The 13,087-nt window shown below is 41.7% G+C and overlaps 1 protein-coding gene across 4 annotated transcripts in view; it reads right to left on the bottom strand.

Annotated features, from left to right (window-relative positions):
- The window catches only part of LOC138802511 (uncharacterized), a 72,812-nt gene that overhangs the window by 35,536 nt on the left and 24,189 nt on the right, over positions 1-13,087 (bottom strand). For 3 of the 4 annotated variants that reach the window (XM_069985919.1, XM_069985917.1, XM_069985918.1), the window contains exon 2: positions 1,444-3,798. In XM_069985919.1, the coding sequence (XP_069842020.1) occupies positions 1,444-3,321 (1,878 nt within the window). In that variant the 5' untranslated portion in view covers positions 3,322-3,798. Of the gene's footprint in view, positions 1-1,443; positions 3,799-9,339; positions 9,411-13,087 lie in introns of those variants that run through there. The other variant, XM_069985916.1, reaches the window with a different exon arrangement.

Here is a 13,087-nt window from a genome sequence, read left to right as displayed (position 1 = left end):
TGGTTTGTGAGAACATTACTGAGCTGCAATACAGCGTAGTCGAGAGTATAGAGAAGCCAGAGTAGATGGTTACAGGAAGTGCCCATGCTATGTGTGGCATGTTCCTAAGGAGGGGACAAATCTGCAAGGAGCTGTGCCCACTTTGAAAGCTGCCATCTTGGAAGTCTATATTTTCACATAGGAAGGACTACATGTGACATAGGTATCTGCCTGAAAATTTAAATAGAAATAAGAGGTACCCACTACAGGATATGCTTGATGTGCTCCCTATTGTTTTGAACCAATAATTACGGGTACGTCACATGTAAGCAATGATTTGGATTCTTCATCAAATCCTCATATACAGATACACATGTCACATGCATCCTTTCCCATTTATACAGGGGCCTCCACACTTTTGGACCGCTCTGTCGATTCACTTTAGCAGGAAAAATGTATTGCACAGTTCAAAGCGTAGCAATTGCATGGCAGAGTCCAGTATCATAATGTGGGCTCCTCTCTGGTTGTATGCCATTGGAATACTTGGAATGTACTGCTACTTTTTTCAGACAGAAAAAAAAACTTTTTTTGTCCCAATAAGTCAAAATTTAAAAGTATGAAACAACTTTGCATCAAGTGTTCATTAAACATTTCTTACAATTTTGTTTCTACAGCTACTATGCATCTCCATGGCAACAGACAACAAAACACACTCAGTGTAGTCAGAGCCTGCAGTCATAGTCTCTTCAATCTACCCTTTACTACTGACCTAGCTTTCTTTCTATGTTTACACAAAGTAGAGCACAAATAGAAGGAAGTATGAAACTATATAAGGCTGCAGGATTACTGTACACAGAATATGGTTGCTGCATTAGGGCCCGTTCACACGAGAAAAACAGGTGGAAATTCCGAGTTGAACTCGTGAAGTAGACTCCGCTTGGATTCCCAACTCTTTGAGCAGAGCGGAGCGGAGGTGCAGAGGCATCACATTGAGACAGTGAGGCAGACAGGATTCTGAGCAGAGTCCGCTTGGAATTTCAGCCTGTTTTGCTCAGTGTGAATGGGCCCTAACCTTGGAAAGGCATAGTGTGTAGATTTACTGGGACAATAAAGACTGACTGTGAAGACTTCTGAAGACCTATTTCATCAGGCCTTCTGCTTGTGAATTCCCTATTATTCATCTGTTGTTTTCCAGGGTAACCCCACATTAAGGTGTTTCATTTCACTACAGCACCACCACAGGAGACATGATACATTACATGCCTACTGGAAAAACTGGACTATCCATATAATATATGTATGTATGGACAAGACGTTTTTTTTTGTAATCTCTGTGCACCATGTGCATGATGGAACTTTTGAATAAGGGTTCTCCCCTACATTGAAAAAGAAAGGGGTATTTCAGATCAGATTTGCTAAACCAGACAACCCTACAGGTCACAGTAACTGTACATTACATCTAACCTTTAATTCTTCTTTGAGATCTGTTTGGTCTGTGCTTTCTCCCCCAATGGCGTTGTCAATATCATCATGTTGTTCAGTAAAAACTTCTCCAGTTATAAAATTATCAGTCTGATTTGGAAAATGGCTATCAGTGATTTTGGATATTGTGGGCAATGACACATTATCATCCAAACTGGGTACAGTGATGTCATGGGGTTTGGGGTTTCCATCTAAAGTAGGGCACTGTTCATTTGAGGCATCTTTAGTTTTCACACACTCCGATTCTGTTTCAGTAAATGCATCCCCATTACTTTCGGGTACTGCTATCCCTGTATCTGTAACACAGGCCTCTGTATCCGATACTTCTTCATTGTTTACATCCAAGTTAAGGTCTTTATTTTCAGCTCTGCTAGTTGTGCACTGGCACGCATGGTCCGGTTCTCCCATACCATCGTTTTCAGTTTCTGTATCTTTATGTGCCACAGACTCTTTCCACGAATCACCAGGATCGCCTTCTGATGCCACTTCCACATCATGTCCATTTTCCACTGGAGTGGATTCGGAAATTAAGTCAGATGTGACATTTTCACCAATAGGCTTTTGCAGTTCATCTGTTTGTAAATTACTCGTGTATCCTGTTCCATCTTTGAGTGTTTTTGGTTCTTCATTTTTAATGGTTTCATATCTAATTTTACCGTTATTGTTATCACACACAGCCGCCTTATGTTTGCCTTTGTTCTCTCTTGTTAAAATATCAGAGGTTGGCGCCTGGAGTATTGTAGCGATCTCATGCTTGTCTATTTTACTACTTTTACTCATCAAATCATGTTGCAGAGATTCCATAAGTCCCAATTCCACGGCACAGGAATTACTGCTTTCGTCAGAATCTATATCTGATGGGGTTTTGCTAACATCTTCTCCTTCTCCTGTGTCTCCTGAATGTTCCAGCTCAGGCTCCTCAAGAACCATATCCAAAACCGGAGATATATTCCTTAACAGTTTAAAGGTTTCGGAGCGTGACTTTTCCTTATTAATGTGCACATCCAACAATTCTTCTTCTCTCTCTTCCTTAATTTCAACAAGTTGCTGTTTACGTAGATGCATTTCCAGCAGGTGTAAAACATCAGGGTCCAATTGATCTGAAACATATTGATGTCTCTCCTTCCTGTGGTCAAGACGATCTCTTGAAAAAGTAAGAGAATTGTCCAGGTTATCATCTTCGCTGCTTTCTTCTTGTTCAGAAAGACTCTCCTCTTCAACAAAGTCCAGTTTATGCAAAACCATCTCAGTTTCATAAAGCGATCCCAGTTTTCTGCTTTTTGGCATTTGGGGCACAGTTTTCCGCCTGCCGTTTCTGGTAGTATCGGGTTTTGATAAACCTAACACAGTGTTTTTGACCTGAAAATCCATGGAACGAATTTTCACAGTCTTTGCACTTTCTAAAATGGTATTGTTTGTCGACGTATTGAGGTGCCCTATATCAGACTCCGTTTTAGGAGTACCAGTCTCACCATCATATTCACTAGTTTGCAAGTGCTTGTCATGTTGGTTTGTAGGACTCATTGTTTTACTACATTCTTGGTAATGTATATTGTTACATAAATCAATGGATTCCTGGGATTCTATAGATGTATCAGTGTTATCCTCAGCCAATTCAGCAGTGTTATCCTCAATCAATTCGACAGGCAGAGTTAAGGCACTGCTCTTATCTGCAATAATGTTAGAGGCAGACATATTATTATCCTTTAGGTTATTTTGTATCTGGCAGTCATTTCCCTTTATCTGTGTATATAGGCTACGATTGGTCGTGTAGTATTTCTCTTCATCCACAGGATATTTCTTAAGATTTAACAAATCCTCCTCGCATGGGTCATGCAGTTGTGATGTAACTGTGTCCATGTGAGGCTCTTTTGCCAATAGTTGACCATCGGTGATCCGCTTTATCGTGACACTTTCTAAATATGATTTTGCTTCCCCAATTCACAACTCTCCCGCAGCTTGTTCCTTGATGTTATCAGGGTATTGAACTGAGTCATGTCCTGGATTAAGTGTCTCTTCAGATCTCTCACTCCAGGTCTCTTCAGAAGGTACACAAAATAATTCCTGGTGTCTGACTGCTGATGATACTTGATCTTCAATCGCTGACACATCCCCTGAATTTACAATCCATTGGTTAAGGAAACATTCTCGCTCAGATTCTCCCTTTTTGATATTAAGGACCTCTGACTGCACATTCACCTCCAGTTGTAAGTGGCTACTTCAGGGACCTTTTCGATGATGGCGATAATTCACACTCATTTATGTAATACAATGCTTCTCCTATATATAGATCTTCGGATGGGCCTACAGTTTCTCCATTCAAAAAATGATTATTATCTAAAATACAGAAGAAGAAATTAAAATCAGAAGAGAACATGTAGGTAATGTATTAAATCTCTGGATAAGTTCTGAGGAGCGAAGCAAATAAGACAAATAGAACTAAGTTTTGTAAAAGAAAACAAGAATGAAGCACTGGAAGCAAAACCAACTGTTATGTAATCAGAAGTTATTTCACCAAACTATGACCGGTTTTACTCACTTGCATTATCTTATTTATAAAAGATGGCCAGAGAAGAAATTAGGCACTTTAGCCCCTCTCCCTTCTGTCTCCAATCCTCTCCTTATAGTCTGTAAGTACATATAAGTGTTTATATGTATGGTGGCATTATAGATATATAATAATTATATGTAGTTTTCCATAATATGATTTGGTATGTTCCTGTATGCATTTCTTATGTGTTCTTGTAAAAAGCATTTGATACACTGTCAGGGCTGACACAAAGTCCAGCTTCTCCTGATAAACAGTTGTAAGTAGTAACAAAGTGAGCTGTAGAAGGAAGATGTAGGTCTAAAAATCTACAAAAATTCCAAATGGAATGTTCATCTGGTTGCGAAAAAATGGCTCAAGCTGTTTAAGCGAAAATCAATAGTTGTTTATCATCAGGCATAGGTATCACTTATCTGAATATTCAGTAAAATGTGTTTATTTAAAAGGGACTTCACCTCACCTCCTCCCCCTTTAAACTAAGATTATCTGTAAATAGGATACAAGATGCTGATTCTAAACTTGTAATTTTTAGCTTTCTACTCTCTTGTTTCCCCGCTGTAAGGGTGCTATTCCACAGGCTGATGGGGTCCCGATCAATAACGTAAACGAGCACCGATCTGCTAGATTTGCCCTTGTTTAAACACCATACATTACCTAAACATGTTGCAGGTCTTCTCCTGCGCTCCTTCTTCCTCCCGATCCCGCAGATTTGGTGCGGCCTGTCTGAGCTGACAGACCGCTCAGCCAATTACTGGCCGCAGTGGTCCTTGCCAGTGATTGGCTGAACGGTCTGCCTGCTAAGATAGGCCACACTGAAGCTGCTGCTGCTCACGGGATCGGGAGGAAGAAGGAGCACAGGAGAAGACTTGCAACACGCTTAGGTAAGCATTGTGCTTCTGAAATCGTTGGTTGCCCGCCGCGCATCGCTATTCCACACATCTGTGCCTGATGATTTTAGGTTTGAACCTAAATAAACGATCAGATGACATGATCATTTTGAACCTAAATAAACAATCAGGCGAGGACACGGTCATCTGCTGATCGTTGTCTCTATTCCACAGAGCGATAATCGTCCGAACTGGGCCGATTCAGCCGCTTATCGCTCCGTGGAATAGGCCCTTATAAGCCATTATAGGCTTAAGCCCTTATTACACGGGGCAACTGAGAGGAGCAAACGAGCGCTGTCAGAGCTTGTTTGCACCTTGTTCCCTGCTCGCTGCTGCCGCTATTACACGCGCCGGCAGCGAGCTGGTGAGTGCAGGGGGGCTGCGGGGAGCTAAGCACGTGGGGGGGGGGGGCTGCCCAGGTGATCGCTGGATCGTCCGGGCAATCCATAGCAGCTCATCGGCTGATCGTTGCCTTCAATTACACAAGACGATCATCCGCGATAACGGCCGATATTGGCTGATAATCATTTCTTGTAATAGAGCCTTTAGTGATAACAGTGTGGGTATACTGATGCATAGAGAGGACTACTGAGCTCAGGAATATAATGGAGAAAACCACTTGAGGCCCTATAACAGTAAACTATTACCAACCTTACTTGACCATTCAGGCTGATAATCCTTTAGTGTAAGAGCACATGTTGAAAGGCCACTATCAGCCTACATGCACAATGGACTTTCAATAGACTTTCACTTTAATAATGCTGCGAGTCGGCTAGGTCCTGGCAGATCACTTTCACTACATACACAAAGCGGTCTGAACGCTCGCTGCGTGTATGTAATTCTGCCGGCCGCTTAACCCCTTCAGCTGCCGCCCGGCTCCCGCTCCTGCTCTGTATACATTACCTGTCCTTGCTGCACGGGGTCCCGGTGTACTGCTCTCTTGCCCGTCCAATCAGTGTGTTGCCCTGCAGCAGCCACTGATTGGCCGGGCGGGAGAGCAGTACGCCGCGACCCCATGCAGCGAGGACAGGTAATGTATACAGAGCGGGAGCCGGGCGGCAGCTGCGAGTCGGTATGTGTGAAGCTACCCTTAGGGGATGTTTTGAAGGTGACAGCTTCTTCAAGGACTATATGGTGTGATTCTATTTTTTACTTTTCTAATTATTAATTTTTTCCATACAGATTCTATGACTTCATACAGGTATATATTTGTCACGCATAACAAACTATATCATCTGCTCATATGGTCTCTGATATTACAGGGGAACTATCAGCAGGTAAGACTAATCTAACCTGCTGATAGCTCCCTAGTGGGAGTTGGGATGAAGGCATATCTGTTACCTTTATCCTCTGCACCACTCCCCTGTTATTAGTTGTGGCTGGTAAGTGTTAGGAGCACTGGGGGCATGGCTACCGCCCCTCTGAGCCCCAATCGAGGGGCTGGCTGGGGGCAGATAGCTATGCGGGGGCAGGGCTATGTTTCCTGGCTGGCTCGTTCCCTCTAATTATCATCAATGGAGGGGGTCAGGCCAGATGGTTGCTCGCAGATGCAGTCGCTATGCCCCAAGTGCTCCTAACGGCTTACCAGGCACAACTAACAGCACGAGAACAGTGCTGAGGATGAAGGTAAAACACATACCTTCATCCCCAGCGCCGTGTCCACTAGGGAACTATCAGGAAGTTAGTTTCCCTTTAAGCAGATAGGAATCACAGAACATATACAGTATACACAGCTGAGATGTACAATATAATCAGTCACACTGTATAAGAAATGATTCATAATACAGGTTTCCTCCTCTATTTCTTCCCCTACACAAAAAGTACAGCTTCACAGGACTAAAACAGGCTCATGGATGAAAATAACACTCCCCCCAGGGCAATAATGAAGTCATGGATTAGTTTTTATTAGTTTCAGTCTGAATAAAGCTTGTTAAAAGTCATAAAAACTGGATTAAATTTTTTTATTTAGTAAAGGGTTTTTAAGGAATTACGTGATTTTACTGGAGGACCCATAACTGGGAAATAATTATTTATCACAAAAAAAAAAAAAAAAAAAAGAATAAAAAAGTGATAATTTAGTTAGACAGAATGATAACTAGTGGGATATTGTGACTTCACATTGCATACCGCCGGTATTATGGAAAGGAACACTGCACAGGGGCTTTAGGGGTCGACAGGAGGTAGCAATCAAGTGCCAGTCAGAAAAATTGGCAATGGGAGGTCAGCAATGTGTGGCCGATAACAATAATTTAAATGGCTGCACAAATGACTCAATCAGCCAATGAATAAGCATTTAGGCTGGTTATCGTTAAGTAAATTTACATTATTAATATATATATTTTTTTCATGGTATTCTGGCCTAAGTGTACTTTAGTAAAAAGGGTTATAGTGATTTTATTCTTCACATGGGTCACATGGCCAAAGATCGTCTTGATGCACTGAAGGGATTGAGCTTAGTTTAGTGAATGGGGGTTCAACAAAGGAGAAGAGCTCTGACTTTTATATTAGGAATGGCAAAATGATTTTAGTCTGTTCAAAGATGGCGGTCACCAATTTATGGCCATAATACAGATTATGAAATGGTTTTACAGCCCTTACATTATGTTTTGTTTAGTTAAGAACAGGAGGCGGGGTGCTCCAGAAATTGAATTTATGTTTAGGGGTTTCCTAATAGTGACACCACCAGCAACTATTGGCTTAGGCTGCATTCACACGTTCCGTGAAGTTGTCTGATCACGGATCTGTAATCATGAACAATTTTACAGCCTATTGCTTTCTATTCTGCTATTCACACGTTCCGTTTTTTCCACGGATCCGCAATCCGTTCCCTGAAAAAATAGGTCATGTCATAACTCGGACGAGATGACGACACAGATTCCCCCATAAAAGTCTATGAGATCTGTGTTTTTCACAGATTACACAGATCTGACATCCGTGCAGTCCGTGAAAAACACGGATGTGATGTAATCAGTGTAATTTAAAAAGCTTTAAACAGATCCCTGAAAAATACGGACATGGATGCAAAACGGATGCAATCATGGATCATGGAGATAGATAGTGGACTTCATCCACAGACCCTGAAAATCACTGAACGTGTGAATGCATCCTTGGGTTTGTTTTACAAAGGAAATTATTGCTTGATAACAAGTATGGAATTACTACATACAAGTCAATCAGCGCTCAAAGCACCACAATTGTTGGGAGTGAGCGACCCCATAAACAATTCTGTAGCCCTTCCCCTCCATTATGGTCAGCGCCACATTTCCTGTTGTGCTGGCAACAAAAATTTTTAGGCAAAAAAAAAAAAAAATGAGCAAAACTACAGTAAGTTTGTTTCACGTAATGCCAAACACTTGCCATTTGACTCCCGATGGCTGAAGATAGATACAGTAGAACAGCCATCTTCTCCAGTCACCAGGGGTCTAATGCTGAGGGTTCGGGGTTTATCGAACGGAAAGAAAGATTGTGTGAAATATCGTTATATCGTTCGAATTGAAGCAATAATCTTTCTGTGCATACGCAGGCAACGATCAAACGTCTAAAGAAAATCATCGTTAATCGTTTGCAAATTGTTACTCTTTCGTCTATTAGGACCCTTAATGTAAATTTGCTCATTTCTAGTCATAAATAGAGATGAGCAAACCTTTCGGACTTTTGGTCCGAAAGCAGTTCGCTCGATCGTGAGGCCTATGATCCCGGGTGCATAGTTGCGATCCCGGGAATATGTGGCCAGGATATGCCAGGGAATCAATCTGGAATTCCCTGGCATATCCTGGCCGCATATTTCCGGGAATGCAACTATGCACCCGGGATCATAGGCATCACGATCGAGCGCAGATGCCGTTGGACCAAAAGTCCGATGGTCCGCGCATCTCTAGTCATAAACATGCGTCCAGCTGATAAACCAGCGTTTGCTCATTCACTCTTGTAAATGACAATAATCAGCCTATTCGGCCGATAATTGCGCCATTTTTTCTGAGATTCTGTTGGGTCAGTCTCAGTTTACAGTTCTAGACACCAAATTCATTAACTAAATTTGTTTAAAAATTCTGTAAAAAAAAAAATCCACGTCGTTCAACAAGTTTCCGATTGTGGTATTTACACGTTAAAATATTTCTAAAATGCATGTATTTTGCACGGGTTTACAAAAAAAATAAAAAATCAAAGCTTAAATAAGGTAATAATAATAATAATCCTATATTATGGCTTATTGCAAATATATATATATTTTTTTATCTTGTTAGCATTCATTTAGTAACACAGATATCCGATATCTCATCCAGTGCCTCCGGGATGACCGGACTATCTGCATGTAAATACAGACAAAGGTTTAACACAAAGAGCTTGTTAGTGCTCCTAAGCTATATAAAAGGATTCTTCATACCATCTGTGCTCTCATGCAATCCTTCCCACTTATACATTCGACGGCAATGTGAAAATTACCTGCACACAAAACCCTATTTTGATGAGGATGCTGTGGAAAATCATAGGCAGTAAAGTTTGAATGTTATCGTGCAGACGGGAAGTGTGAAGCTAGCATCATTTAGACGTAGGGGGAAGATCTCAATGTTGGCTGGGGTGGCATGGTTATTGTGCTGCTGTTGAAACCTTAAAAAAAGGCATCTAATGTCCCTTTCACATTCTAGGATTAAGTATCCCGGCACTAGAGCATGTATACTGGCTTTTCTGAAGACAAAGGATGTGAAACGTCTCCAGCGATGAAGTAGTTATTTTTTCAGTACACCCGCTCACAATGCTTTTGTTTCTCTAGCTAACGTTTCCTTCCTGGCAAAGCTCGGCCCTGCTCCCCACACAGCTTGGACACGTGATGTGATCTCAGGCCTCCAGCAAATGACCTCACTCTTCATCTAGCTGTAGTCTCCTCTTATCAGCTAGAGGATGAAGACATTGATTCTGCCCTTCAATAGGAGTAACAACACTGCGGCGCTGCAGAATATCCGCTGCTTTCTGTTCTACTAGAAATTCGCTTCATATTACCTCTTAGTATTAATTTTATATTAACTATGTAGTATGGGTGTTGTCCCTGTTTATTCAGCTCAGCAAGTAAGACTTAGGGCCCTATTCCACCGGACGATTATCGTTTGCATAATCGTTAACGATTAACGATCTCAAACGACCGCTATTGCGAAAGACCTGAAAACGTTCACTCATTTCCATGGAAGGATAATCGTTACTTATGATCGTAATTGCGATCGTTTTTCTTCGCTATTTATTCGCCATTGCGTATCTATTGCGAACGACCGAACGATGTCTTATTCAATGCAAAGGATTTGCGAACGAGCAACAATAAAAATAGGCCTAGGTCAACGATTTCTCGTTCGGTCGTTAATCGTTAACTGCATTATCGTTTAGATTCGAACGATTTAACGATAACCTGAACGATAATCGTCCGGTGAAATAGGGCCCTAAGACTGGGTTAACGCACAGATTTCAGACCAATATCTGAGCCATTTACACACACAATGGGAAAAAATGTAATTTTAGGGAAAAAAAAACCCTCGTGATCAACATATGATCATAAGATGTTCATACACCTTCAGTAACTGTGGCCCAGTACTGGTTCAGATAATAGCCCCCCCCTCCCCCATTCCCATCAGTTCAGGTCTTCCCTATGAGCAATGAATACACCGTAAAGACACACAGGAAAGAGAATTTGAGAAATCTTGCATTGCCTTAAAAGGGGTATTCCCATCTCAGCTACTGTAATTATACTTAGAGGACTTGTCTTTTGCAGATACAATGGTTTAAAAAACTTGCGTCCTTCTCTTGATATGCTGCTCTTTCCCTCCTATTATTGACAGCTAATTGTCAAGGTTACAGACCCCCACTCTGCTCTAAAAGCAGTGGTCTGGCTGTTGGTGGTCACGGTCTGGCCCACTGTGTTTTCTATGGGATAAATTTTTCAGTTTTTTTTTTCATAAATATTGGGGGACATACTTTTTTAAAGAGTGGCGCGTGTTTTTTGGTTTGGTTTGGTTTAAGAGTAACTTGGTTTAAGAGCTCACAGGTTTTCAAAATTGTGATTTGGTTTAAGAGCATTGCTTTGGTGTAAGAGCTCCCTGTACTAGGTGGGACTGCGAGTGGAAGAGGGGCATGGTCTGCATAGTGTGGTCTACAGCTCTGTACTCTGACCCAGGAAGTCTCCCTCACCTTCCAAATCATAGCAGATCCACTTCAGGCTGGGGCTTACATCAGGGGACAGGACTGTGGAGGTAATCACTCCATAGCTGTAACCCCTCTCTCCCCGGACAGAGAGTGCTGCTATACAGTGCCAACATCTGCCCTGCTCATTCCTTCATGCTCCCTGCAGTCTCTGTCCGCCCCTTGTGTTTCCCATCCTCTCCATTACTGTACAGTAACTTATAATATCACATATTCTGATGTTTCTGAATGTTTGTTTCATCTGTTTTACATGTTATTCAGAATAATAAATCATTATTTTTGGGGTGTGGAACCAATTGTCTGCATTTCTATGATATCTTATGGGAAAATATTCTTTGGTTTAACAGTGGATTTGGATTACAAGCGCGGTCCCGGAACGAATTATGCTCGTAATTCAAGGCACCACTGTATATATATATATATATATATATATATATATATATATATATATATATACACTCACCGGCCACTTTATTAGGTACACCTGTCCAACTGCACGTTACCACTTAATTTCTAATCAGCCAATCACATGGCGGCAACTCAGTGCATTTAGGCATGTAGACATGGTCAAGACAATCTCCTGCAGTTCAAACCGAGCATCAGTATGGGGAAGAAAGGTGATTTGAGTGCCTTTGAACGTGGCATGGTTGTTGGTGCCAGAAGGGCTGGTCTGAGTATTTCAGAAAACCAAACAAAAATGTACAAGCTGATACTCTACCCCAGAGGTATAACAAGCAAGTGCAGACTATAAAATATGTGGGGATAATCTACTGGGTGCTATGACAGCAAAACAATACAATATACCTACAAAAAAATACTGTACCCAGATATAATATAATCACGAATGAATTTTTATTGATTACACAGACATATAACAATATATATAAAAACACAAACTGAATCAGAACGGATGATGACTAAAAACATGGGTAAAGTGCATATACTACAGTGCCGGCCTATGACAAAAATGTGCAAAAATGCAAACGTAATAAGTATTACAAGTAAGGTGCCTGGCACAATCAATAAATAAGGTTTACATATTCAGCAAGGGTTCATTACAGTAAACAACATGTCCCAAAAGACCATAAACCAATGTCATAGACAGCCCTATCACTGAAACATTACCTGCTATGTATGTTCATACAATACCCATGAGGTGCGCCCCGACGCGCGTTTCGGCAACACGCCTTTATCGAGGGGTGGCGCCACACTACTAGATCTGATCTTTTATATCCCCTATTCCTGGCTCTAACCAATGAAACACTCCATTCCACGCATAATAATAACAATCACCTGCATGTCTCGTCGGCGCATGTTCCCAGGGCCATCCGTCTCAAACACTTCCGGGTCCGAGCACACATGACCCACGCCAAGCGTGATCATGTGACCGTGCTCCGAACCGCAAGCGAGAGGTCTCTCCCGACATCGCTTGCGGTTCGGAGCACGGTCACATGATCACGCTTGGCGTGGGTCATGTGTGCTCGGACCCGGAAGTGTTTGAGACGGATGGCCCTGGGAACATGCGCCGACGAGACATGCAGGTGATTGTTATTATTATGCGTGGAATGGAGTGTTTCATTGGTTAGAGCCAGGAATAGGGGATATAAAAGATCAGATCTAGTAGTGTGGCGCCACCCCTCGATAAAGGCGTGTTGCCGAAACGCGCGTCGGGGCGCACCTCATGGGTATTGTATGAACATACATAGCAGGTAATGTTTCAGTGATAGGGCTGTCTATGACATTGGTTTATGGTCTTTTGGGACATGTTGTTTACTGTAATGAACCCTTGCTGAATATGTAAACCTTATTTATTGATTGTGCCAGGCACCTTACTTGTAATACTTATTACGTTTGCATTTTTGCACATTTTTGTCATAGGCCGGCACTGTAGTATATGCACTTTACCCATGTTTTTAGTCATCATCCGTTCTGATTCAGTTTGTGTTTTTATATATATTGTTATATGTCTGTGTAATCAATAAAAATTCATTCGTGATTATATTATATC

This window comes from Dendropsophus ebraccatus, chromosome 10, assembly GCF_027789765.1.
Source record: "Dendropsophus ebraccatus isolate aDenEbr1 chromosome 10, aDenEbr1.pat, whole genome shotgun sequence".
In the NCBI taxonomy this organism is placed as follows: domain Eukaryota; kingdom Metazoa; phylum Chordata; class Amphibia; order Anura; family Hylidae; genus Dendropsophus; species Dendropsophus ebraccatus.
This window is presented reverse-complemented; position numbering and strand designations above follow the sequence as displayed.